This window comes from Falco peregrinus, chromosome 6, assembly GCF_023634155.1.
Source record: "Falco peregrinus isolate bFalPer1 chromosome 6, bFalPer1.pri, whole genome shotgun sequence".
Classification (NCBI taxonomy): Eukaryota; Metazoa; Chordata; class Aves; order Falconiformes; family Falconidae; genus Falco; species Falco peregrinus.
In genome coordinates this window covers 86,545,445-86,571,184 of record NC_073726.1, presented here as the reverse complement: position 1 = coordinate 86,571,184, position 25,740 = coordinate 86,545,445, and the positions used below count along the sequence as shown (strand labels likewise).

General features: G+C 43.3%; 1 protein-coding gene and 1 long non-coding RNA gene across 2 annotated transcripts in view; one reads left to right on the top strand and one right to left on the bottom strand.

The window, feature by feature from the left end:
• LOC129784664 (uncharacterized) overlaps positions 1 to 23,060 on the bottom strand; it is a 132,973-nt gene extending 109,913 nt beyond the window's left edge. The window contains exon 1 of the long non-coding RNA XR_008747676.1: positions 22,971 to 23,060. This is a non-coding gene — a long non-coding RNA (uncharacterized LOC129784664). The remainder of the gene's footprint in view (positions 1 to 22,970) is intronic.
• CCDC80 (coiled-coil domain containing 80) lies at positions 193 to 25,386 on the top strand. The gene is made up of 8 exons (XM_055807213.1): positions 193 to 931; positions 1,295 to 3,204; positions 7,119 to 7,275; positions 12,153 to 12,289; positions 12,923 to 13,071; positions 16,351 to 16,454; positions 18,054 to 18,134; positions 20,877 to 25,386. The coding sequence occupies exons 2-8, from the start codon at positions 1,306 to 1,308 to the stop codon at positions 21,221 to 21,223; spliced, it is 2,874 nt and encodes a 957-aa protein (XP_055663188.1). The 5' UTR covers positions 193 to 931; positions 1,295 to 1,305; the 3' UTR covers positions 21,224 to 25,386.
• Positions 25,387 to 25,740: the final 354 nt, after the last annotated feature.

The following is a 25,740-nucleotide window of genomic DNA, read 5'->3' as shown; positions in this document are numbered from 1 at the left end:
TGTTACTGACACCGATGGGGAAACCCACTTTGCACAGGACTGCTTTTCAGCCAGGCGGCGTCTGTTCAACGGGAGGAAAGAGAACGAGGAGCTTGGGGAGCGCCAGGGAGCTGGGACGTGTGAAGGAAAGAGTTAAGGCTGGAGTCACCCTCTCTGAAGTGCTCTGTGATGCTGTGCAGCGTTTCAGCCCCCAGAGCCTTCCTCCTCCTCCTCCCTCCCCTGTCCTGTTGAGTGGGGAGGAGGCGGGTTCTGCTGAGCTGTTAAATCCTGAGCGAAGTTTCCCCCATTTCCAGTGGCCACCGTTGTCTGAGGCTGGTTCGGAGCAGGGCTGGGGTTACCCTGACACTTCTGGGGCCGTGGCCAGCCACGAAAGGAAAGAAGAAAAGACGAATCGTTTACAATTTGCTTTTGTTGAAGTGTGGTGAAAGGGGAAAGGGAAACGTCCTTCTTTTTTTTTTTTTTTTTTTTTTTTTTCTCCCCCAGCATCACATTCCTGTGTTTTTCTTCAGCCTGGAAAATATATTAATGCTTTCGTCCCTGGAAACAAAGGAGCTAAAAGGGACGGAGGAAGCAAGGAGTGAAAAGGAGGCTTGGGAAGTTTAAAAGAGAGAGACTTGGAGCAGCTGGGAGTTCCCTTTTCTTAAATGAAATCCGTGCCTGTGTGGGTAACCAGTACAGTAAAAAGCCAGACCTGCAGGTAAATGGAGAAGCAGAGATCCCAAAGGAAATTTCCGCTAACCTCATCACGCTTGTCAAGAAGGTGAAGAAAAAAGAAAGTTAAAAGTTACACGGGCAGACGGACAGGCTCTGGGACCTGTTGGGCTGCGTAAAGATAAATCACCGGGCAGCAGCAAAGCTGTATGGCATTGGTCTCCTTTTAAAGGAAAAAGACGTGAAACCTCATCTCTGGAAGGAGAACTTCCCTGAGAGTGTAAGTCTCAAGTCCAGTTCTTGGCTTTCTGTTCTGCATACTGGACCCTTTCCCTGTGCATGTTTGCATGTGTGTATGTGAGAGCGTGAGAGAGACAGAGAGAGAAGGATGCAGATCACTGTGTCCTTTTGGATAGACAGAGCCATGTTACAGATGGATGATCTCATTTTTGCATTAAATGATCCATTTTGTGCCTTTCCAAAAATAACTGTAAACCATACCAAGCCACCAGGGCAGGAATCAGGTGTAATCAGCACTTTTAAATCACAAACACTAGCCAGCCTGTGCTTTGCCTTTTATTATCGCTTGTGCAAGGTATTATTATACTGTTAACATCCTACTTTTCCTCCTCTTTCCCTCAAGCGGATTGCACAATGAACTGGAGGCCAGCTCTCAGCTTAGCCCTGCTGTGGGCAGCGTGGCTAGTGTGTGGCTCTGAGACGACAGGGAGGCTAGCAGGGAGAGGGAGCCACGGAGTTAGGAAAGTGCCCCCGGCTTACAGGACTCCAAGCAGCCTCCTGAGAAGGTCTGGAGCATCCCTGAGGAGTTCGAGCCCAAATCCCCAACACCCTGTCACCAAGAGGTATTCTTCAGCACCTCCAAAGACACCTGCCAATCTCCTGCAAGGGGAAGCGCGTTCCCAGGCCAGGGGCATGGGGACCAGAACGAGATGGGTACAGAGACTCACAGCTGCAGCCAAATACACCAAGTCCGAGATGATTAAGGATGAAGGGATATCCTCTGCCTCGCAGTCACGAGCGGTACGTTTCCCTTCAGGGTCAAGTTCCCCCAATGTCCTGGCCAGCTTTGCTGGGAAAAATCGGGTGTGGGTCATTTCTGCACCCCACGCCTCTGAGGGCTACTACCGGCTCATGATGAGCCTGCTGAAAAATGATGTTTACTGCGAACTGGCTGAGAGGCACATCCAGCAGATCGTGTTGTTCCATGAAGAAGGGGAGGAAGGGGGAAAAGTCAGAAGGATAACCAATGAAGGAAAAATCCTGGAGCAGCCATTAGATCCTGCTCTCATCCCTAAGCTCATGAGCTTTCTGAAACTGGAGAAGGGGAAATTTGGCATGGTGCTGTTGAAGAAAACTCTGCAGGTGGAGGAAAGGTACCCTTACCCAGTCAGGCTAGAAGCCATGTATGAAGTCATTGATCAGAGCCCCATCAGAAAAATTGAGAAGATGAGGCAGAAGGGCTTCATCCAGACTTGCAAAGCAGCTGGGGTGGAGGGACAAGTGGTTGAGGAAGGCAACAACGGGGGCAGCATCCAGCCTACCCCTGGTGGTGGTGGCCACGTCCAGGTGTCAGCAAGGAAAGATGAGCCAAGGAAGAACAATAATCAGCCAACGAGGACCAAAACAGTGAGAAAACCAATGACAACCACCGTGGCTACTCCCCTGCCTACAGTAAGGACCACTACCCTCCCTCCCACCACCACAACCACGCGTGCCACAACCCGCGCGGTGACCACAGCAAGCCGTTCTATGACGACAACTACACCCCTCCCCACCACGCAGAGGACCTGGACCACCAAGTCACATTCCACCACAGAGTACCACAGGCTGCCAGTAGCCCCCGATGCCACCACGCCACGAGTCACAGCCTCTGAGGACTTCTATTCTCCTGTGTGGAAGGCAAACCGCAGGGACCGGCAGCGCAGCCACTCAGAGAAACACCCGGCGGCCACACGGAAACCAAGCAAAGCTGCCCGCTATGACAGCTTCACAGAAGTCCCGACAGCTCCCTCAGTGCACTACACAAAGGCAAATGTGGGTAGATTTAAAGATAACCGAACAGACAGGAAGGACTATAACCATAGGGACCTGAATGTCACACCAGGGCAACACAAACCAACTAAGAATAAACCACCAAAAAAGAAGGCCCAAGAAAAGATAATGAGCAATGAATATGAAGATAAATACGACCCAAGCAAGCCTGCTAGCTCCCATTTAGAGGAAGAGTTTGCAGCAGTAAATATTCCCCCAAAGAAAGGAAAAGAATCAAAGAAGCATGAGCGAATGGATAAACCTGAGAAGAAGAAGAAGAAGGACAGACCTGAAAAGCTTCAGAAGAGTGAGAAGCAGTCCAAGAAGGACAAAGCTGAGAAAAAGGGCAAGCAGGACAAAGACCGTAGCAAGAAGAACAAGAAGGGGAGTAGGACTGAGAATGAGGATTTCCCCAAGCCCAACAAGAAGCCTTTCCTACAGCCTCCGAGGAAATTGGTGACTGACCTCCTGGACTATTTTGAAGGCAAAAGGCGGCTCATTGTAAGTAACTCATTCATCTGAATCTTATTACCTAAATGAAGTCATATCTCCCTCCTAGTAGGAATATGTGGAACAGAAAGTTTACGGTGGCTTTGTGTTATTCTTTTTTGGTGCTTCTGTTTAAGAGGTAAAAATTCTAGACCCAAACAATCACTTACAACAGGGAAGGTTTTGCAGCCTTGTGTTGGAAATCTTACATTCAGTATGCACATCAATCAGCCAGAAATTAGGCTACAACCTCTTCCCAGTCACTTCCACGAGCCACCATATAGCCGTCAGATTATTTTTTTTTTTGCCAGGGGATATGTAGATGCCAGGATCTGTATAGTAATGATTGGCAAAATGAGGTTCCAATGTGGCTTACATCCATTCATCGCTTTGGGGTACTTGCCAATGTTACCACATGTTGATGCCCAGCACATCCTGCCAGCTGGCACACCTGTTTTATATTGGTGCTGGTGTCCTCAAACTGGGAGCAAGCCAGGTGGCTTGGCAGTACGAGGGCATGTCCGACTGAGGATGTGCACAAAGGCACATAAGACCAGATGCCCTGAGGTAGGGTTGTTACATTTGCTATCCTTTCTGATGGGAATTTGGCATTCAAATCTCCTAGGCATCTTCAGAGATCCTGTGCAAACTTTTATTTTGGTTTGTTTTTTTCTCCTGCTGTTTTTATTAAACTATTACACTATGGTAAGTTTTCAAGCCTGAGAAACTCAGCATGGTCTGGAGTTACTTGTCTCAGGGTTTAATAGTGTTGTATGTTTTTCCAACTACTTATCTAAAAAAACCACTTCACCTGGGACAGGAAACAGTTTTAGCTGTAGTACAAATGTTTTTTCTGGCAGATGGCACATACCCTGAAAGGTACACTTTGAAAAACAGTTCTTTAAAAATATAATTGTGGGAGCTGGTTTCTTGCAATTATTCCACTGCAAGCTGGCTTGTTTCACAGTTATTGTCCAACAGTCAGTGTCACAAACATAGCTTTGACTTTCATGCCCCATATTCCAAATCGGGTAGCTAAGATGCCAAGCTAAGATTTTAATCATTAGAATTTAATTAATCACTCTGCTGATGATTCACAGACCTGAGCAGAAGGCACCTTTCTTCTCCCCCTCCCCATTCTTCCAGCTGTAGGGGCTTTGCAGAGCTAGCAGACTTGTGTTCGCCAACATGTTGAAGTGGAGAAAAGCCAGATATTTGAAAAATCTGAACTTGACTGAATTTTGCAAATAACACCTATTAGTTACTTGTTAACTAATACTTAGACAAATCAAAGGTCTGAGAGAGAAACTGTACAGAAATTTGGGATCTTTGAAATTCGGTCATACATCTCAACGTTGTGGCTTCCAAGCATATGTGTAGCATCAGGACAAATAAAAATAAAGCTACAAAAAGTGTCCAAAGCAAAGCTCACAGATGTCAGGCTGCTAATTCGTTACACCAACACAGTCGTGGCAACTTTAAGGATGGCCTGAAATTTGAACCTTCTGATACTAGGCCACTTCTCAGCTGGATCTCCAAGAAAAAAAAGAGTTACACAATCCCAGGTTTTCAGGCCAAAACTCACTGAAGGCAAATGATTATGCCATGCTGCGCTTTTCCGGTATCTAATACTATCATCAGCCTGCTTGCTCTGAAGTTTCTTGGAGAATAGATTTGATTTGCTCATCAGTAAAAGTGGTGGCTGAACTCTACTCTTTGCCCCGCATGGTACATGTGGAAAACAAAGAACTTCTCAAGCTTCTTTATATCCACACATGTGCCTATTTGCATCCCTTCCTATCAAACTGTTCAGTTCCCTTAGGGTCAGTCCTTCCAGCTAGACGAACTCGGTCATTCATGAGTCTTCAAACTCCCACCCTAGAGAATTAGCCCACACTGCTGCAGAAGCGGCGCGACCCTAGTTACTCCACACAGCTTTGCTATTCTTCGTCCTTCAGCCGCTTTAATAGACTGGCTCCCAAGGACATGGTTCCAGTCCTCTCCCAAAAGTCTTTTGAGAGGGACATGGGGTTTCTAAGTCCTACATATCATTCAGGATTTCAGATTGCTGATTTCAGTGTGAATTTCAATCATCCAGAATTCTGAAGGCTGTTCTGGGTTAAATTCAATTAATGAGAAATGGAGGAACTAACTCCAGAAACCAAAAAAAAAAAAAAAATGCATGGGCTTTCAGCCTCACCTCTGTATAGGGGGCTTTTATTGCTGTCTCACTAATGGTGAGGAACCTTAGTTTAGTGAGTTTGGGGTTTTTGTTCATTTCTCTGTGGTGATGAAATGCTGATTGACAGTTCATATATAACCCACGTGCACATATATGCACGTGTACATACACACACGTGCATGCGAATACAGACAGATACAATGTCTATACTGCCTGGATTAAAACAGTCCTGGCACAGAGCTCTGAAGCTTGCTTTGCCTCTTAAATGTTCTATAAGGTTTGATGAAGTGGATCAAATTCAGACTCGACTGTGCGTTCCTGTTTATGGCCTCCGAAACTAGGAGGACAATACAAACCAATGGTCTGGTTTTGATCTCAGTCCTCAAATCCTTGTCATGATCCTTTTTTCATTTGAAGCATTTCTATGCAATTTAAAAGCAATGTGTTACATGTTACGGCCCAGAAATCAAATCCTCTTTGTGTCCGACTCTCATTCACCTGCATGTCCCACCACTGTAGTCATGCCAGGGGGCCTCTGCATAAATGAGAGTCAGATCTCACAAGCCCAGAAATGCCTCTTACATTTCAGTACATTGATGAATGGGATTTATAAGGGGTATATCATAAAAATTAGCCTCCGGGTCATACAAACATAAGGCGGCAGCTAGATGATCACACTTGTTCCAGAATAAAGCATAAGTTTGCAACTAAAGGATTCCGGTGATTGTTTATGACCTTAAGCCATAAAATTTGGATCCAGTTTACAAATCTTTTTTTGCTGCTTGGGGGATCTTGGGGGATCGGTGGCAGGTGCTTGATTGCAGTTCAGTGCTGCCAGTTAGAATGATTACATCACTAGAGCTGCGGCATTCTTCTCCACCTTCTGCTGGGAACTGCTGCATGGGACCACTGCATGTGGTTACACACACACCTTCCCTGGAATATTTGCTAATGGAGGACCTAAGCTGTGTGCCTTAAACTTTTTAAAAGTTAAATCTTTGCAATTGTTAGGAGGCTTTGAAATAAGTACTCTGTAGAGGTTTTTATACTTTTGTTGATGTAATTGTTCCTCCTCCTGCTCTTCCCCCATAGCCGTGCCTTCCCAGCAAACAGAAGTCCCATAAGACATCAAAGGGGCTTAGAACAAAGAAAAGCTAAATCAGCAGCTTTCAGATGGGGTCACAGTGGCCTTAGCAATTCATAGCAATATGCCCATCAGTTACATAAGTATTCAGGTAGCCCCGGCTGTACTCACCCCATGACAGTTAAAAAGCCACCGGGAGCCCTGCCTGGACCATGGGATGAGGCCAGAGCTGCTGCTATGTTCCCAGTGCTTCCACCATGAGTGAGTAGGGGGATTCCTAGATTCATAGCACCGCTGGAGGCTGTGAGGGAGATCTGGTGGGACTGGCAGGGCAAGGGATAATAGGAAAGTACATGGTTTTCCGTAAAACCTAGTGCCATTTCTTCTACCAGCACTATGGAGAGGCAGCGGAGGAGCCGGTGCCACCAGCTGGCTGTGCTTCCAAAGGTTTTCCTGTGGCTGGTTGGATACCTTTGGGTCAGACCTGGGCCTAAAGGTACACTCCAAACACAGATTAATAGAATAAGGCTACAGAGCTGTCAACAGCTCTATGGAAAAGAAAGCCCAGTTCACAGGCAGTGACTAGTTCTCCTTCAGTAAAATACTCATCTGCTTCATTCTTTACACTAAACAAGCTCTTTTGTCTCTGCCACCAACCAGCTGATCACAACCCCCAAGGCGGACAACACCATGTATGTACAGCAGCGAGACGAATATCTGGAGAGCTTCTGCAAGATGGCAACGAGGAAGATATCAGTCATTACAATTTTTGGCACCATGAACAACAGCAGCATGAAAATTGACCACTTCCAGCTAGGTTCTTTTTTTTTTTTTTTTTTTAATAATCTTTTTCCATCTCATGGGCACAATACAAACAGCAAAGGGAGAAATCTCCCCAACTTGGGTCAAGATCTAAGCGAGATTATTTGTAGTGGTCCAGTTGCACTTTTGAACCCATTCCTCCTCCTTCCATGCTACTAACTTTTGTATTTACAGAAGTGTCTCTGTTATTTTCCATGTTTAGGTTTCCAGTGCTGTAACTTGAGCACCTTCAGCTTTCTTTGTGGGAATTCTTGAAGCCAGCAAAACAGTGAAACAGTGAAAAGGCAGAAAAAATGCGATGAGGGCATGGGGCAGAAAAAGGAAATTAGGCTCAGCTCTACCAATATTTTGAATACCAACTTGGCTGTCTAACTAAATGGCTGCCCTAACACAATGCCCCCCCCCCCCCCCCCCCCTTGGTTTTTGCAAGGCATCAGCCATGGATGGCTAGATATTGGCTAGCACAATTTAAACACTGTTTAAAGAAACCGGCTGTTGTCATGGAGGGGAGGAGACAGGGGGCTGGAAACTCTGAAGGGAACTGTATGAGATTATATTCAAAACTTGGCCCAAGTTAATCCTACTTTGAAGTTCAACACCATTATCTCCCCACTCTGCCATATAACATTTCCTCAAGCCTTCGCACTCCTCATAAGGTCATGGAAAAATCTTCATCTTTCAGGGGATTCAATGGCTAAACCCAGGACAGAGAGAAGCATGCTAGTTAGGCCCCTTGCTGTGAGTTCCTTTCCTTCCCAGGATCTACTTTCCTAAGCTTTAAGAGCTGATTTTGGTATGTTCACGTAGTGAATATTCTCCTCCACTAGTAAGGGGAGGTCCAGACCTATTTTTCCCTCCGTAATGGTAAACATATTAATTCAGAAGATTTCAACAATAGCCTCTAGCTACAGACAACCTTACAAATTTACACCAGCGTACCCGATATTAAGAGGTTTACCATTTGAAGTCATCCCCTCTCAGTACTTGTAAAGCAAGATGCCCGTCAGTGCGACTGCTTATTGCTGACTCCTGTAAAGAGGTTTATCTTATTGAAGACAGAGATTTTGGAGGCACTATAAAGCAGATTACGCAGGACTTGCAAAGTAGCGCATTCACCCATATTTAGTACCACCTTCTTTACATACAGCGTTCCCATGTAGATGGGTGACGGGCATCCATCTCTCTTAGGCAGCTTTGAAACAACTGGTATCACTGTTCAGGTCCTGGGGAAGCACCCAGCAAAGCCAGTGAGAAGCTTTCCTTTTGTCACGGTAGGGTTTGGACAAAGACTTCAGGTCCCAGTCCAGCAAAGCACTTTTGAATCACATAAACAAACTCACTGCTGGCTGTGTCTACAGGTGAACAGCACAGCCAACGCTGTGCTGGACAAAGGCAAAGAAATAGTATAAAAGCTGCTAGTTTTGCTTATAAGTCCACGGCATCTTTCCTCTGGAAGTTTATCTGGCTTTACCAGACCTTGAGAAGAGATGTGTGATGGAACAGAAAGCTGAGGATCCCACCACCTCCAGGGTATTTCAGGTCTGGCATACAACAGGCCAGAACATCACAGCTTTCTGTCCGGCTTCCAGTTGTGCTACGCTCAGAGGGACAGCACCTAGGGGGGACCAGGAGCCTCGTGTCCCCGAATGACAGTGAGTCACAAACCCTGCCAGACTGTCCATTTGTGCACCTCCCTGACAAATCTGGAGCGGTGCAGGATTTTCCACATCATGCCAAGGTTACTCAAGGTCACTTTTTGTGTACCTAGATCTATCTGCCTGTCAGTGGACAGTTTAGGACTATATTTAGCTCCGGTCTGGCTAATAAACAGGCATTGACTCTGACATAGACCATACTCTTTCAGCCTGTTCCAAACTTAATTTACACCCAAACTTTCCCCAAACCACACAAGTGTATGTAACAGCTGAATTCTCACAGCAGGAATTAACTTGTTGAAGAAAAGCAGGAGACTTTGAAGGGTGTTAGTTAAGCTTTACATTAAGTTCACCTTACATTTTTGCCAAAAACACCAAATCCTGAGCTTTTTTAAAAATTTTGAATAATACAGACATCCTTCTATTCTACCTCCCCTTCTCTCCAACCCTTCCTGCTCGCAGGGCCTCTTCACGGCTCATTCTCACTCAGCAGCAGAGGCAGCAAAAGCTCCTAAGAAACATTTTGTTCACAATATTTGTGCTGTACCAAGAAGCCTTAGCACTCAGCATGATGAGGTCCCCTTGTAGTGCTGCATCCCGGGACTGAAATACAAATGACAACAACAGAAAAGTCCACAGAAAAGACTTTTCTCTTGAAATTTCACACATTTAGAAGTAGGGAGTGAAAGAGAGCTCATTAACACCGTTTGGTCAAGATCATACCGAAACCAAGAAGCATTTCCCAGTTTCCCAGTGAAACGACACAAAAGCCAAGTGTCACTGCAGAGGTCTTCTCTTCACCCTGAGTTAGCCATGGGGTCCGTTTTCCCCAGCTCATGGGAACAGGGCTTTAGTCAGCGGAACACCAGCCCCACGCCGCCTGCCTTACAATCACAGCCAACACCTAGGCTAGTAGGCCACTGGACTGCTACAAGAAGATGCTGAACTTCTTTGCAACCTGATTTGAATTATTTCTAAAGAGTAACTCACCTCCCCAGCCTGTCTAGCTGCTAAAGATGCATGGAGAAAAGCTTCCACACTCTTTCAGTGACCTTTTTAGAAAGAGCAAAGAGAGCGAGGACTTTGCAGGTAGCAGCAGACAGTCTCAGCTCCCATCGTTCTTCGTGCTGATCCCAGATGTCCTTTATGAGGTGGAGGTCAGGGATGAGTACTGAATTGGAAAGAGGTGATTAGATTAGCTTCTTTTTTTTTTTCTCCCTAGGAATCACTTCCAAGTTTGAAAGGCAGGTTGGCCTTTGTGGCTTTTTTTTTTTTTTCCTCCCCTGAAACATTTTTCTGTATCATTCTTGTAATTTAACTTTCTTCTTTACATGTTTTGAAAGCAGGAGAGCCATGGGTCGGTTGGTCTGAGGTACCGCACCATACAGCTGTTTTCCATCACATTTCACAGTAGCATCTTTTGCATTATTCTACCTCCGTATAGGCCAATGAGATAGTCTTTCCTTTTGTAGGGTATTGTTTGCAGGCAGAAGTATGAATTTTTGGTCTGTGTTTTAATGGTCACGCTTGCCATTAGTGACATAGAAATCTCACTTATGAAGCACTGATACATGATTTACATATGTTTTATGAAGTGAATAACCAATTAGCCCCTCCAGCAACCCAACCAACGGAGAATTTATAACATTGCCTATAATTCTTTACAAGACTTTCAACTGTGGTACACATAACCATGTAAAATCATGTAAATTACCTCTATAGCTTGACTAAATTATAACATTTTCTGGTTGGTTGGTTGGTTGGCTGTTTTCTGTAAGAAGTGGATCCAGGGTTTGAAACGTAACGCTCAGCTTCTGATTCAGACATCTTCCCAAAGTTTTAACTCAGAAGTTTCATACAATCTATTATACAGATTGGATCTACTGCAAAATTTGAATCAGATCAGTCTGGTCCTTAAATAGTATGGATATTTAGAAAATTATTTAAAATGTCTTATAGCATAATGAATCAAACCTTTTCTGTTGCTGTGTGCTCAACTTGGATCAATTAAACTCATCTCTATTTGCTGAGGAATAACGGTGGAGCAGGGGACTGGAAAGCTGTACCTCTGGATTCTAGCTCTTGATCAGCTGCCGTGTCTGTTTGATTGCAGGCAGGTCACTTGGGCCGTGGCTGGGATTTCTAAGTGAGGATATAAATATTTATAGTGGTGTCATAGGGCATAAGCAAGTAACATTTGCAGAGAGCTCTTTGGTGCCCAGGTGACATTTCACTTTCTGTGTGATTCAGCCTGTCTTTAGCTTTCCAGGCTCGCATGCATACGGATGCCTGTTCCAGCATCGTTGCAGCTGTATAGCGCAGTGCTGGATGCTACAGCTGAGGCTGAGCTGATGACATGGATGCTTTCAGGATTTGGCCCTAACACACCCTGGATCCAGGGGAAGTAAGGAACCTCAGCATCTCCACAGGCTTGGCTTGTACATGCTTCAAATCTCTGTCTTTAGAGGTCTTTTTCTCCTCAACTGTTTCTGAATGTTTTCTTAGGGTACAGCAGAGAGCAGGTACAAATCCTTCTCAAAATTAATTATTTTCCTGTCAGTGTGCTAGAATGGGAAAAGAGCATCAACAAGCAGATGGAAGAGAAGTGCCACAGCAGGCTACAGAGAGAGCTGAAGAGCTAGGACTGCAGTACTCATGACACAGTTCCTGGTTTCTTGTAGTCACTAAACCTCCCATGTAATTTTTTAAGACTGGCAATGTTAACGGTAGTGTCCTGGCCAACCTCAAGCTGTTCTAGCTATGCTGTACTGACCCAAATTCTCCATGCTGTTTTATTTGGATATGGTGCTTTCCAGCTCCTGTCCTAAATTGTTTAACAGTTTCTATTTTCTATTCCTGAAGTGGCTGCATTTCAGGAGCTGGTGAAATGATTAGTACATGCATGTACATGTATAAGCATATTGGAAAAATCTAACAGATCTTTCCAGGAAAGAGCAAGGCAACCAAGATTTTTCAAAAGCAAGTAGAAATGTTGAATACTAAAGGACGCGTGCCCTAGGATAGGCTGATTTTCAGAAAATACTGGGATTGAAAACTGGACAGTTAGAAGCCATAGTGCCATACTGATGCTTTTTAATATCTTGCCTATGCAGCAGGAAAAGGGCTTCTGGGAAATTAATTTCCCCCTTTCTTTCAAGGTGAAATTAAAGGCAGAGTGCTGTGTGATTCCATGACTATTCCTTTGTCTCACATTAAGATAACGAAAAGCCCATGAAAGTGATAGAGGATGAAGATCTTGTGGACCAGCAGCTCATCAGTGAGTTGAGGAAAGAGTACGGAATGACCTACAATGACTTCTTCATGGTGCTGACGGACACTGACATGAAAGTCAAGGTGAGGGTTTCGACTCTCTGAAAGAAAAGGCATTGGGAAAATATGAAAAAAGAGAAAAACTTTAGGAAATTACACTACAGGCTTGCATGTGAAGCACGTAAGAGACTGATGCAGGACTTGGTCATTGCTGGAGGACAAGAAAAGGATAGTAAGGGCAATTTTCAGGAATTAGGTAGCTACCTTAATTTTCTGCAGTTAGGAGATTTCAGGAATTGTGGTTTCTGCTGGAATGGTGAGCTGACACCATAGGAACAGGACTCCCCACTTGTTGGGGGTTTATTGTAGTGCCTGGCATTCTAAAACACACAGTTTGGCTGCTCAGTGGGATGGGAGCACATTGCTATGGACAATACTCAACCTGAATGGCCTTACAAAAGAATATAATGACAATTTGTTGCCTGCAATGGCCTGGCCTTGTCACATTAGGCAAATAATGAAAACATGCCACTTCCAAAAAGCAGTTTGACTGCAAACCCAGTAATATTTCCCACGCTTTCTAATCTGTTCTAGACCTTGTAACCTGTGTGAAAACAGGAATACTTGAATCTCTGTATAACCTACAGTGCTGTGATACATGCAGGAAGACTGCTAGCACGTGCAACCTTTTATCCATCTGTTCTTTTTTCTTAACAGCAATACTATGAAGTACCCATAGCAATGAAGTCTGTGTTTGATTTGATCGACACCTTCCAGTCACGAATTAAAGACATGGAAAGGCAGAAAAAAGAGGGCATTGTCTGCAAAGAAGATAAGAAGCAATCCCTTGAGAGCTTCTTATCCAGGTATTACCTTCTGTTCCTCTCTGCTGCTAGTTCTAATAATTATTCTTACTGGAAAAATACCCATCCTACTATTTCTGTGATTTTTTTATTTACAGTGTTAAGCAAATACAGAGATGTAGCCCTAGCTGAATACACCCTTGTACAGAGCACTGGAAGTCAGGACGCATGTTGTGTTTCCTGACTGCACATTCTTTGGACACTGACTTTCCGTACCTCAGTTCCCCCCCCCCCCCATGACCATGGAGATAATAATGCTAATTTGCATTAGAAGAACAAATAAGGATTAATTCACAGATGTTAGCTCAGTGTTTTGAATGCACGAAGCACAGTGTTTATGTGTTTCAATCATCAACCATCACAATCTCATTAATCCCATTCTAATCCCTTCCACATAGATCGAATCAGTAATTAATTCTCTGTAACTTCCTTCTTATCCTGCTTGAGATAACAGTTGATCTTTGCCAGTATTAGTCATGCATATTATTAAAGGTCTTGCAGATGTCTCTTGCAAAATGTTTGGGAGACCTTCTGCAGAAATACAGGTCTGTTTATACAGTCTCTATATGCCACATTACTGCTCTACCTGCAAGACCTAAATTCCAGGCAATAAACATGTCTGGACTGTGGGAATTCAGATCCAAAGAAGAGCTGTGCAGCTAGAGCCCTCTCTGTCACAGGATAATCTACATGAAATTAAGGCTACCCCATTACTCTAGGCTTTACCTGTTACTACCGCATCCTCCTCACCTACTGCCAGAATCCATGGGAACACATTGTTAATGCCTGATGGCTATAAAAATAATGGAGGTGGCATGATGGATTATGACTTGAGGAGGAAAGGAGCAACAGGTGAATGAATAGGTTGTTGATTCATAAACATTTTAAAATTCGATGGCCACTTCAACAGAAAGAGAACCTTTAACAAGATCCACCCCACCCACCCCAGCACCTCCTGTTTAGGTCTCACTGATTCATCCTCAAGACCACCAAGAACAACCACAGTTTGGAAACTGCTGACCAACACAAGAAAGAGCTTGTATGCTGGGAAATGACAGGCCCCAGATCCTTCTTTGCTTAAGAACAGCCCTAGTAACAAACATACTTTAGAAAAACAGGCAGGAAAAATGCAGAATGTTGCATCTATAAACAGAACTGCCACTGCACAGAACGCATTTGCTGTCTGTGAAAGAAGCATCAGGCTTTAAATGTTGGGTGGACTACACTAGCCACATTAACAGAGCAGATTCCCAGCAAAATTCATTCCAGCTTTGTCCAAGATTACCTTCCCAGCTGAACAAGAGTCCTGGCATCATCTTCCTGGTGTTTTGCTCATTGGGGAGGTCAATAATAATAAGGCAAATATTGTTCTTAACAAGCATGGCTGAATGAAAGAGGACCATGAGAGCCAGAGCTGGCTTGGGTGATGCTTAAAAGCCATATGTATCAGGAGTATCCTTGAGTTTTGGGGCGGGGGGGGCGGGGGGTGGGGTGGGGAGTCTCCCTGTAACACTAAGACACTGGCTGTGCTGCTCCCTGGGCTCACAAACAAAAATGGGATGCAAAATAGGTAGAAGAGGAAGAAAGGATGCACACAGGGGGAAGGGTCTGGCAAGTTTGCCAGGACAGAAGTATTGGCCTGTGGCTTCTGGTGTCAGAAATAAGGCATAAATCTGTACATTAGTGATGGTGAACGAACCGCTGTGAAAGAGTGAATTAATTTCTCAGTAAGACATAGCCCCAGACAAGGACACCAAGTACAGGGATTGCCTGGGGCAGGGGGATAAACAGCTTGAGTGGCTTTCAACCCTTTTCAGCTCTGTGCATCTCTAAAGGAGATGCTAAAAAAAAAAAACAACCCAGAAAGCAATTAAAAGTAGCTTAAAGCAGCTCACAGATAAGATTCCATCCTGATTTATGCCCTAGACAAAGTATGATCCAATTCACCCAAATGACATTTTCAGTCACTGTTTACAGGTAGCCAGGGGCTTTTGCTGTGCAAAATATCACAAAGATTATTTTTTCCCCATTTTGCAGTATAACACCACAAGATTTCCCTTTTTCTTCACATCATGTATGTGATGCTTAATGCTTCGCATTCCTATTCACATAACTGTATATACATGCCCAGGACTCTTTGCTGTTTCTCCTGGCCCAGATTAAAATTAGAGTCCTCCAAATCCTTGCTTTTCAAGGATTCACTTTTTGAATGATAAAAACCCACACAGTATCAGTCAGTCAACAAGACAAAGACATCAGCATCCCCTGCTCTTCCAGCAACTTCTTCTATGACTTTGAGCAAGTCCCGCCATATTTTCTGCTTCCCTCAAGTGGAACAGAACTGACCCATTGCATTAGCCTTTATTTTGAGATCTTCACATGGTGCTGCAGAAAGGAAGGCTATTATTATAACGGAGTAACATCTGCATCCATTTAAAAGATCATTTCCTGCTATAAAAATATCCCTGCAGCTTTGCAAATTCCTATAAATCTGATTTATTTAGGTTTAGTGAAGAAGTATCTATTCAAAAAAAGAGGTTGTTTGGAGAGTATTAAACCCCTCTATAGTCAGAGTTTTTAAAAGTTTATGGCATTGCCTTTCCTTGAAAGAACAATGGAAGGTGCTCCTTGTGCAAAAGTCTGGTTAGATGGGGCATCCCATATTAAAGAAATATCCAAGGTTTATCTTATTGCCCCACGCGTGCCTTAAATAGGCACAGGCTCACACAGCCACGTACTTAACAAACAAGCTCAGATTTAAAACCGTGTTAAAGGTATTTCGAGCAAGTGTGGTACAGAAGAAAAAGAGGTCAGTGAGTATTTACACAGAAATATGAGTTATGTCTGAAATGAAGATACACCCTAATTCTCAGACAGCCCTTGGACTGCAAAATAACTGTGTAGTTCCAACAGCGGTGAATGACGTAAAAGCTAAATGTCTAGTGAGGAATTCTACAGGAATCTTTCTTCTCTTGAACATACACTTCTCAGTGTTGCTGTAACTACTGAAGGAGGCTTTCAGCAAAGATCACAAGCTTTGCAGTGTTGGTTAGGTGAAGCAGCAAAACTGCAGATGTTTCTTTGAGCATTTTGGAGTCGTAAAATTCAAAACAAGCTTTATCCTCTCCCAGTGATGGATAGAACTGGGAAGATCTCCCATCAAGCTGTTACTTAGAGGTTGTGAGAGGTATGACATATCTCAGCCTACAGAAAACAAAAGCGCTGAGACGGCTCGAGTTATGTGTCACGACCATGCCCTGTCGCACTCTCTTCTCTTTTCAGGTTCCGATGGAGAAGGCGGCTGGTGGTGATATCTGCTCCCAGTGATGAGGACTGGGCTTATTCCCAGCAGCTTGCTGCTCTCAGTGGACAAGCCTGCAATTTTGGTGAGCCAAAAGAAATTATACTCTTGCTCCTCAAACCCACATCCTTCCTGGTGATGCGATAGATTCCTTTGCTCAAGTCTGAACCCAGACAGTCTGAGAAGTCTGACAACTGAAAAGTTTGCTGTAGCTACTCCAAACCCAAATGGAAAAGATTGTGCTAAGCAGGTAGTACAGCACACCCTGACAGCTAAGACAGCTAAACAATGTGTTCCCTGCAATCATTTGTGTAAGGCAGAGAAGCCTCTAAAGCTTCTCTTCGGGCTTGTACTTCAGGATATAAATCGGGGTTTTTTTTCTTACTGCACAAATTAATGACACCAGTACAGTGCTTTGGGAAGGGCAGGTCCTCTAAGACCCAGCTCAGAAATGGGCCAGGTATCAAGGAGATGCATGGGGCATTGGTAATTTTTTCTTTTCCTTCTTGCTTCATTGCCAATACCTGTAAAAATATTAATGGAAGCTGCTTTAATCCAATAAGGGCCCTCCCATCCCCCTCACTAGGTACTTAAGATCCAGCTACATAGTCAGTGGAGAGAGATGGGCTCGTCCAGGAGGCAATTAAGAGCAAGATCCAGAAACACTTTGCTCTTTCCATTACAAAGCCCAGAGAGACTTACTCCTTAACTTAGCTTCTGAGCAATGCAAATACCATACAGGGACTAGACTCCTGCAACAGAATGAAACAGGTCCCATTCGAAAGCTGCTATTTCAATACATTTCAGTTATGCCTGAAGGGAGATTTGCACAGTATCACTGTTTATTCATAATCACTTGACTTTCATTCCAAGCATCAGCGTCATCTCCTTTGGTAACTACCAAAGTAAGCTGACACGGACCACTGTAAATTGCTTTCTGTAGAACTGAATGTAACCAAAACAGTTCATTGTCTCCACCCTTGGTTAGGGACAGCTTGAAGGAGATCCAGTGAGTTCCTAAAGCATCTGTTCTCAATGAGTGTTTTAACTAAGTGATATGTTTCCAGGCATCTTACCCCCAAGCTGTAAAAAGAGTTACATCAAAGATTTTGTAGATAACATGAACTCATGTTACACAAACAGTTTTGACAGCCCCTAAGGTTTGACAGCCTCCAAAGCAGAGGCAACAGTTCAAGCCCCTGCCCAGAACGAATGAAAGAAGCAAACGCCTGTCACAAGCTATTCCCCACAGTCATTTGGAGTTTAACTGTGATAGGTTATATGACCTCTAAATACTTCTTTGCTCTGTGTATGACAAGTAAAAACTTTACTGGTGAACAAAGCAGTGCAGAAACATTCTGCATTTGGGGAATGGCCTCTGCAATTTACTGCTGTGTCTGACGCTTGTATCCCTATGCTACAGAACCACACCAAGTGCTGTCATCCCTGGGACACTAGCAACAGCTTTTATGCAACTGATGCCACGTTTACTTGACACACTAGCTTATCCCCATGTTTGGGACAGGTGATGTAAGCCTCCACAGAAACCAGTGACTCTTCCTCCTAGAGGGCTGGCTGAGACTGGGCCCTAATTTAGCATGCATAGACCTGGCTGATTAAAATCTGCCCAAGAACAAGCAGAAAGGTCTGGTCTGACTCAAACTCTCCTTCATTTCCTCCACAGGTCTGCGACATATAACTATCCTCAAATTGCTAGGACTTGGAGAAGATATTGGAGGCGTCTTAGAGTTGTATCCAATTAATGGTGAGTGACTGTTCCCAGTTTCTTCAGTACTTCGCATGAAGGGCATTACATAGTGCTGTTTCTTTGCTGTAATTTCTTTAGAGGGCTGAGTATAACTGTGTTTTTCTCTTTGGTTTTGTTTCTTTTAAGAAACAGGATGCAAAAAGCTTTCTTGATGTTCCTATGATAAATATTATATAGCTTCTTCCGGACAGAAAAGCCCGAATATCATCTGGAAGTCATCTCGTGTCTTTATCTCCCACAGTCCCAGGTACACTCCTCTGCCTGCCATGCTGTCAAGGACAAAGGGATGTCTGAGCCTTTTACACGCTCAGGAGTCCGCGTCTGCAGGGCTAACGGAACACAGACTCAGCAGGTTCTCTTATATGGGTCCCTGATTCATGTTCATGGAATGGTTTGAGCTGGAAAGGACCTTTTGAAGTTCATCAAGTCCAGCTCCCCTTCCATGGGCCAGAGACATCTTTCACTTGATCAGGCTGCTCAGTGCAGCCTGGACTTGAACACTTCCAGGGATGGGGCATCCACAACTTCTCTGCATGACCTGTTCCTGTGTCGCATCACCCTCATCCTAAAAAAACTCATCCTTATATCTAATCTAAATTCACCCTCTTTCAATTTAAAATCATTACCCCTTGGCCTGTCTCTATGGGCCCTGGTAAAAGGGCTTTCTCCATCTTTCTTATAAGCCCCCTTTAAGTATTCCACTTGCATCCCAGCAGGCTACTTTCAGGTAGCTACTCTTGTGAGATCTCCCTGTCAGGGTACATTTCAAATGCTACAAGTTCCTCGGCTACCTAATCCCAACAACCGCCTCCATCAGTGGAGGCACAAAGGCAGGCAGGAGCTTATCTGTCCCATCGCCACTCTGACTGCTCTGTACGTGAAAGTATCCTATCCTTCTACCGCAGATAAACATTAAGTCCATGCCTAAGGAAGAATAACAACAGAGGAAACAGGTATCGCACTTCTTCCATCAAAACTCTTACAGCCTCTGCTTACTTTTCACTGAAGGACTTCACGACCTTGGCTACAGTTCCTATTTGTTACGATCAACAGACCTCTTTTCAATTAATGTGAATTCAATACGGGAGATCAGACAAGTAAACTTCTAGCATGTGTCCTCCTGTGAGAACCTCTACAGATCCGCAAGGTACCTTTGATTTGTCCCAAACATGGCCCCTATAGCTTTGTTTGATTCCACTTATCTCTTGTGTGGGGAAAAAGGTAAAGACTTAATCCCTATCCATCCCTGCAGTGACAGTCACAATCCTGCAGACCTCCCCCCAACCCGTTTATTTTACAGACTGCAGCCTCTGCTCACTTGGTCATTTCTCACAGAGTTTATTCCAAACCTGTGACCAACCTTGCTGCCTTTCTGACTCTTTCCCCCAGTGCTGCCATATTCTTTTGAGATGAGAGAAGCAGACTTCCATGCAGTGGTCAAGATGCACACAAACAATAGGTTTCCATAGTGGCGTAATAATACTCTGCTTTGGGTTTTATTATTTTCCTCATGGTTTATAACATCTGTTTTGGCTTTTGACCATTAGTGAGCACTGAGCTAGCCTTTCATGAAACTCTCTTTCATAGCCCTAAGATCTTACTGCCAAGTGATAACGGTCAGACTCCATCTTTCTTATGTGGAGTTAGCAAAATTTTCACCGTGTGCATCATTTTACTTCAATCTGAAGATAATTTCTTCCATCATTTTATTAACCAGTCACACAGTCTTACAAGGGCTTTCTGCAATGCTTCACAATCATCCCCTGCCCTTACTAGTCTGAGTATCCCCACACTCTCAGAACACTTCCTCATCTCCCTGCTCATTCCTTATGTCCGTCATTTACAAATACACTGAACAGCACCAGTCGCAGCACTACCAATCACAAACTTCACTGGCGACCTCCCTCCACTCAAGGAACCCATCATTCACTCCCACCTTTCAACCAAGCTATCAAAGGTCCTTTTGAAGCCTTCTGGAAATCCGCGCAGCTTGTACCAGCCAGACCACCCTTGGCCACCTGCTTGCTGACCTCCTTCAGAGAACCTCAACAAGTTTGCAAGGCAGGACGCCACTTTGTAAGAGTCCAGCTGCCAAGCCAACTGTGCATATGCATGTGTGTATACCTGTGTGTGCGTGTATAGGTGTTCACTGATCCTAGTTGCCTTACAGTTTCTACTCATTTACCCAGCACTGACTTCTCATTTATAAGCCTGCAGTTCACCAGATGTGTGCTAGAACATGTATTTTTATAGTAGACATACTACCTACCACATCCCATGTCTCACATGACAGTTCAAGAGTGAGGCTCTGTACTGCCATAAATGACCCAGCAAATTCATCCTGCAGTTCTTCACACTATCACACTTCAATTCTTGTGATTTCTTTCACTGTGACTGTTTCTCACATATGCCTTCTGCATTACGTGAACCAGTGAGCCAAGCTGCATACAAGCCAAAGAAGTGCATGTGTGTTGGGTGACAAAAAGGTGTGCCACCCTAGTAGCTTCAGCCTAAGACACGTTTACCAAACCTAATCAAACTGTTGAAAATACATCTTTAGTTCACAGTGGAGCAGTTTCATTTCGGAACCAGGAAATCCTGAACTTGTAAATGGCAAGAATCTTAATGTTGCCAACTGTTGGGTTGTATCCTATGTCACGTTGCTAACTCGCTTACCTACAAACCATGATCATTGCCTAAACAAAATACCAATGCTGTTTTCATGTGATCACTTTCTAGGAAGCTCTACTGTAGACCGAGAAGATATCCCAGCTAATTTGGTGAAAGACATTCGAAATTATTTCCAAATTAGCCCAGAATATTTCTCCATGCTTCTAGTTGGGAAAGACGGAAACGTCAAATCCTGGTATCCTTCTCCAATGTGGTCTATGGCGATCGTGTATGATCTGATTGATTCCATGCAGCTTCGGCGACAGGAAATGACAATTCAACAATCCCTCGGCATGCAGTGCCCAGATGATGAGTATGGTGGGTATGGTTACCATAGCTATCACCAGGGATACCAGGAAGGTTACCAAGATGACTACCGTCACCACGGAAGTTACCACCATGGATATCCATACTGAAAAGAGCAACTTAGCCTCCAGCTGCCTCGTGTCTGTCTTCTAATAGCTATCCAAGCAATAGGTGGCCGCTTGCAGAAAGTCTTCCCAGGCCACCTAGGTATCCATGCCTTGTTCTTCCACTGTTCAATCAAAGGACTTCGGTCATTTACCTTCTCAAAAACACAGAAGCCTTTACAGTGAAGCAATTCAAACCAGTAGTATTGAAGCTTTAAACAATAAAGACTCCTTTATATTTTTAAACCTTTATAAACAAAGGGCATCAGCAGGTGCTGTTTGTATTAAAACCAAACAAAAAAACCCACAGCCCCAAGTCCATGGACACTACTGTAGGGCAGGACATGAACTGTCCAACAAATACTGCAATGCTCTTTTTACTATTGTTTTCTAAGGAGGAAAAAATAAGTATATTTATTGGAAAGTGAGATTGCATTGTGCTCATGAAGAGAAGCAAAGAATCACACTTCAGGACTTTCCCAGAAAAGGAAAATTAAAGAAGCGTGGGGCAGGCTCTTTAATAATTATAACAATAATAATAAAATCATTTTGAAGTACCTTGTCTAAAAAGATAGCATCCCTTCTACAGTGCATTAACATTGTAATTAGCTGACTTCATTAATGAAAATACGAATTTATGGCTATGGCAAGATTTGCTCCTATACAATACGACGTAAAGTTCTTAACTACAAAGCTGCTGCATAGCCATTTATTCTCTTAATGGGGTCCATGTTCTCTTACATCCTGCCCACCTAACAGTTAAAGCCAAGTTAATGAGAGCTAAGTGGAAACACCAATCATAGTTAGCACTGTCTGAAACACAGAAAACTGAAAAGCGTTATTTTCATCAGAAAAAAAACGAGGAAAAAAATCTCATTCGCATATATTTTAAATGAGTTGTAACTAGCTCTCTATAATAATGTCTTTAATTAAACTATTGCTCTAAATTTCAAATTTCCTTCTACCTCTTCTTCTCATACCCTCCCCATGAAAAAAATAATCTAGACTAAATGTCTGTAAAATTGTTTGGGAATAATTTGATCTGCTACTAAACCAGCTCTATTTCTGCCACACTTTCTGAAATGGTTTTCTTCTCCCTTCTCATCGGTGTCTTTGGGCTTTGGATCTGTTGCACCACCCTACTCCTCTGAAACCAGCGCCAGGAACTGCATGCACAGCCATGCTTTCAACACCATTTGGATTAGATTTCTGAACACTAAAGACCCAGCAGAAAGATTCAGGAATATCCCGAAGGGAAGGTATCGTGCAAGTATTCTTAGTGGCACAGTGGCCACTTCTAATGATGAAGGCATGCCTGACCAGTCACATTTCTTTTTATAATCCATGACAGGGGTGCACATGTATAGATACGTGTGACAGGGCACTCTTACTAGGTTTTGCCGTCACAGCAGTAGCACAGGAATAGAGAGAAGCTACAGCTGTAAACCACCAGAGCACATCCCACAGTTTGAGTCTTAGCATTTTCCTGATTTTCTTTTGGGTTTTTTTTTTTTTTTCCCAGATGAAAACAGAACCGGGCAAAACAAGTTCACTCAAAACCAGATGCTTTCGTCAGAAAGCTAGTCACAAAAGTCAGACCTTGCTTACCCTTCTGAGTGTCAGAAAGGCAGACCAACGTGGAGAGGTCGCAGGGTCAGTTCTTCCTTAGCTTTCCAACCCTGGTCAGCCCCTGGAGCAGGCTGCCCTCCATATCACAAGGTCTAGTCAGCACAGGGTACAGCTCCTGACTTACCTGTCTCAGGTGACTGGAGCTAAGTGAAGGAAGGCAGGCATTTGACAGAACCATTCTGAAAGGACCTGCTGTCTGCAGAGAGCTTCCAAGCTCTCATTAACTACAGCACTTCCACAGCTGAAAGCAGCAGAGAAATTAAAAAAAATGAATAGGAGCTCTGAAAAAAGATCACAGAACTGAAAGGTTTCTAGAAGGAAATGGGAGGTCCCGTAGCTCAGTTTTAGAAAACAAGTGCTTATTGCATCAGTAGTAAGGTCAGCTGCCTAACTTTCTTTGCCTAAAGCAAAAGCAAAGTGTACCAGACGTCCAACAGCCACCTCCTGTACACAAAAAGAGAAACACCTCTGGGATGTTCTCTTTCAGGTACTCATTTTAACTTTTCTGTAATCTTGTTTTCATGTAATGTCTTTAAATGAAAGCCCTTTTTAAATCACATTACGAACCCTGGGAACTAAATGTCCTGTGCTGAGCAGGAGGAGACAGCTTACAAAAGAGAGTGCAACACCCGACCCACATTGCTTCCCCCCACAGAATTCAAAGTTAAGTTGTGCAAGTACCAAACCCAGCCTAGGCATTCAGTGGAAGTTGCACTAAGAAGACAACTCCAGAGAAGTTGTCAACTTATAAGAGAGGTTGGGATGGGCTCTTAACCTAAACTACACATTCAAATGTTCACAGAATTTTAGGAAGACTCCGTTATTCTGCCTTGTGGTGCTGATTCCTGCCTTCATTACAAACTGGCTCAAAATTACCAGAAACTGATTTACAGCAGTGATTTAAAATCCTGATTTTGCAACCTACCTCTCCTTATTAAAAACTAAAAGTAAAGCCTGAAGGAACATCAAGCCAAAAAATCCTTTCAAAACCAACATATAGTCATCTTAAAGACTATAAGCATTTGGGAGCTACAATACTCCAAAGACTTCATTTTACAAAACACAAATCAAATCTAAAGCACTAGATCTATCCCTGCAGCATCACTCTGAGGATAAACTTACTGAGATTATTGTCTTATTTCTACAGCCCTTAATGGGAAGATTCCACATGACAAAGAAAAAAAATATTCTTATATTTATGTGATTTGATTCAGCTTCAAGAAGGCTGTTTTCATCCCACAGCCTGTCCCTCAAGCACCATGGCTCAGTTGCTACATTCACAATGTAGCTGAAATTACAAAAAAAAAAAAAAAAAAAAAGCGCGCTTTAATTGGCATGTTATAAACAAGGGAACACCTCTCTCTGACTGGGAGGTTTTGTGAACTATTTCCTGAAACCTGGAGGGAGGAACATAACATCCCCAGCAGCAATTAAGTTCAAACGTTTGTGAATCTGGGCTCTAAACTACAGCTTAGAAAAGGTCTCTGCCCAATGCATTCATTAAAGACTATGTGCCAAATGAATGCCGCTCTCCACAAATCTCCCCATAAATTTCCCTATTGTCATCTGAGAGGAAAAATAGTAAGCCTTCCAACATGGAGTAGGTCAAAAAACATACAGTGGAAATACTTAATCAAGTGGGATTCACATGATCTATTTGAAATGTGTAGCTCTATAGAATAGCTCCCCCTTGCTAACCAGGGCTGCTCTCCAGCCAACTATCGTTTACAGTCACTTCCTTTAACAAATTTCTTATACACACCAAATTTGACTATCGCCACAGACAGTACAGCTACACAGAATTGCATGTTTATACTTTCAGGTTACTTTATACACTATTTTTATTGCCACATCAATGCAAATCCTTCCGTACTTTTAGACAGCAGTTAACATGCTTGTTGCTGCAAAGGGGGATATACAGTTCTCTTCCATTATTAAAAGAAACCTGCCTGGCCAATTCAACAGAATCTCTGAGACCTCCAACCTGACGACAACAGAAAGATTTCTACATGTTAGACAGGACCAACTCCACAGTGCAAGTTAACATTGGATCAAAAATTATATACCTGATATCTTTGTGAAATCTAAGACTTTGACAAATACGTCAAGCATGATGGCATCGGTGAAATTTATAGAAGGAAAAACCATTAAGCAGGACAAGAGTTGAAAGCAAGAACTAAGTGCACTTTATAGAACTGCAGAGCAGTATTTCATTTGTCTTAATGCAGATATTGCAGCCAGGAAGGGAAACATATGGGTTTTAAGACAATAATCTTTAGTTTGCTGCTCTGTGGTTAGAGGTATGAGGCTGATTTCTATGTTTTGACTTCACACAAGGCAAAGTTCTCTGGAAAATTTCATGTAAAAAGCTACTGCTCATGTAAATGCAAAGCAATCTAAAGCTAACAATACTTTCCCTCTTCTTGGAAATACCTGCTAAAGTTGGTAGCTGTGATTGAAAAAGGCAATGAACTCAGGCAGGTATCTATTGCAAAGCTGTATGTAATGGAAAAGAAATGAAAATGTCTTACTGCAACTAAGTCTTTAACAGTTTGGGCTCTTTTTTTTTTTTTTTTTCTGTTGAAGTTTCATTTCCCAAAATGGGACACCATAAACAAATGAAAACCATGTTTCTGGAATTTACATTGAAATATGCTTTCTTATTCATTCTGTATAGATGCAAACTAGGATTCCTTTTGTTGAAATATGGCCTACTATACAAGCACAGTGAGTTTAGCTGTAAAACATATTCCAACAGTAATTTCACGTTGTACAGTTATTCTTAATATATGCTAGAAAAAGTTAATACTCCTGGAAAACGGAAGAAATGAGATACTTTAGATTCATAGTTTATAACTTGACAGTCATTGACTGCATATGGAAACAGGCTGTTC

Bases quoted from the DNA above. Each gene is read 5' to 3' on its own strand.
- CCDC80 (XM_055807213.1), top strand. From the start codon at position 1,306: ATGAACTGGAGGCCAGCTCTCAGCTTAGCCCTGCTGTGGGCAGCGTGG. The intron at 7,276-12,152 runs GTTCTTTTTTTT...TCTCACATTAAG, and splicing joins AATTGACCACTTCCAGCTAG to ATAACGAAAAGCCCATGAAA. The intron at 12,290-12,922 runs GTGAGGGTTTCG...TTTTCTTAACAG, and splicing joins ACACTGACATGAAAGTCAAG to CAATACTATGAAGTACCCAT.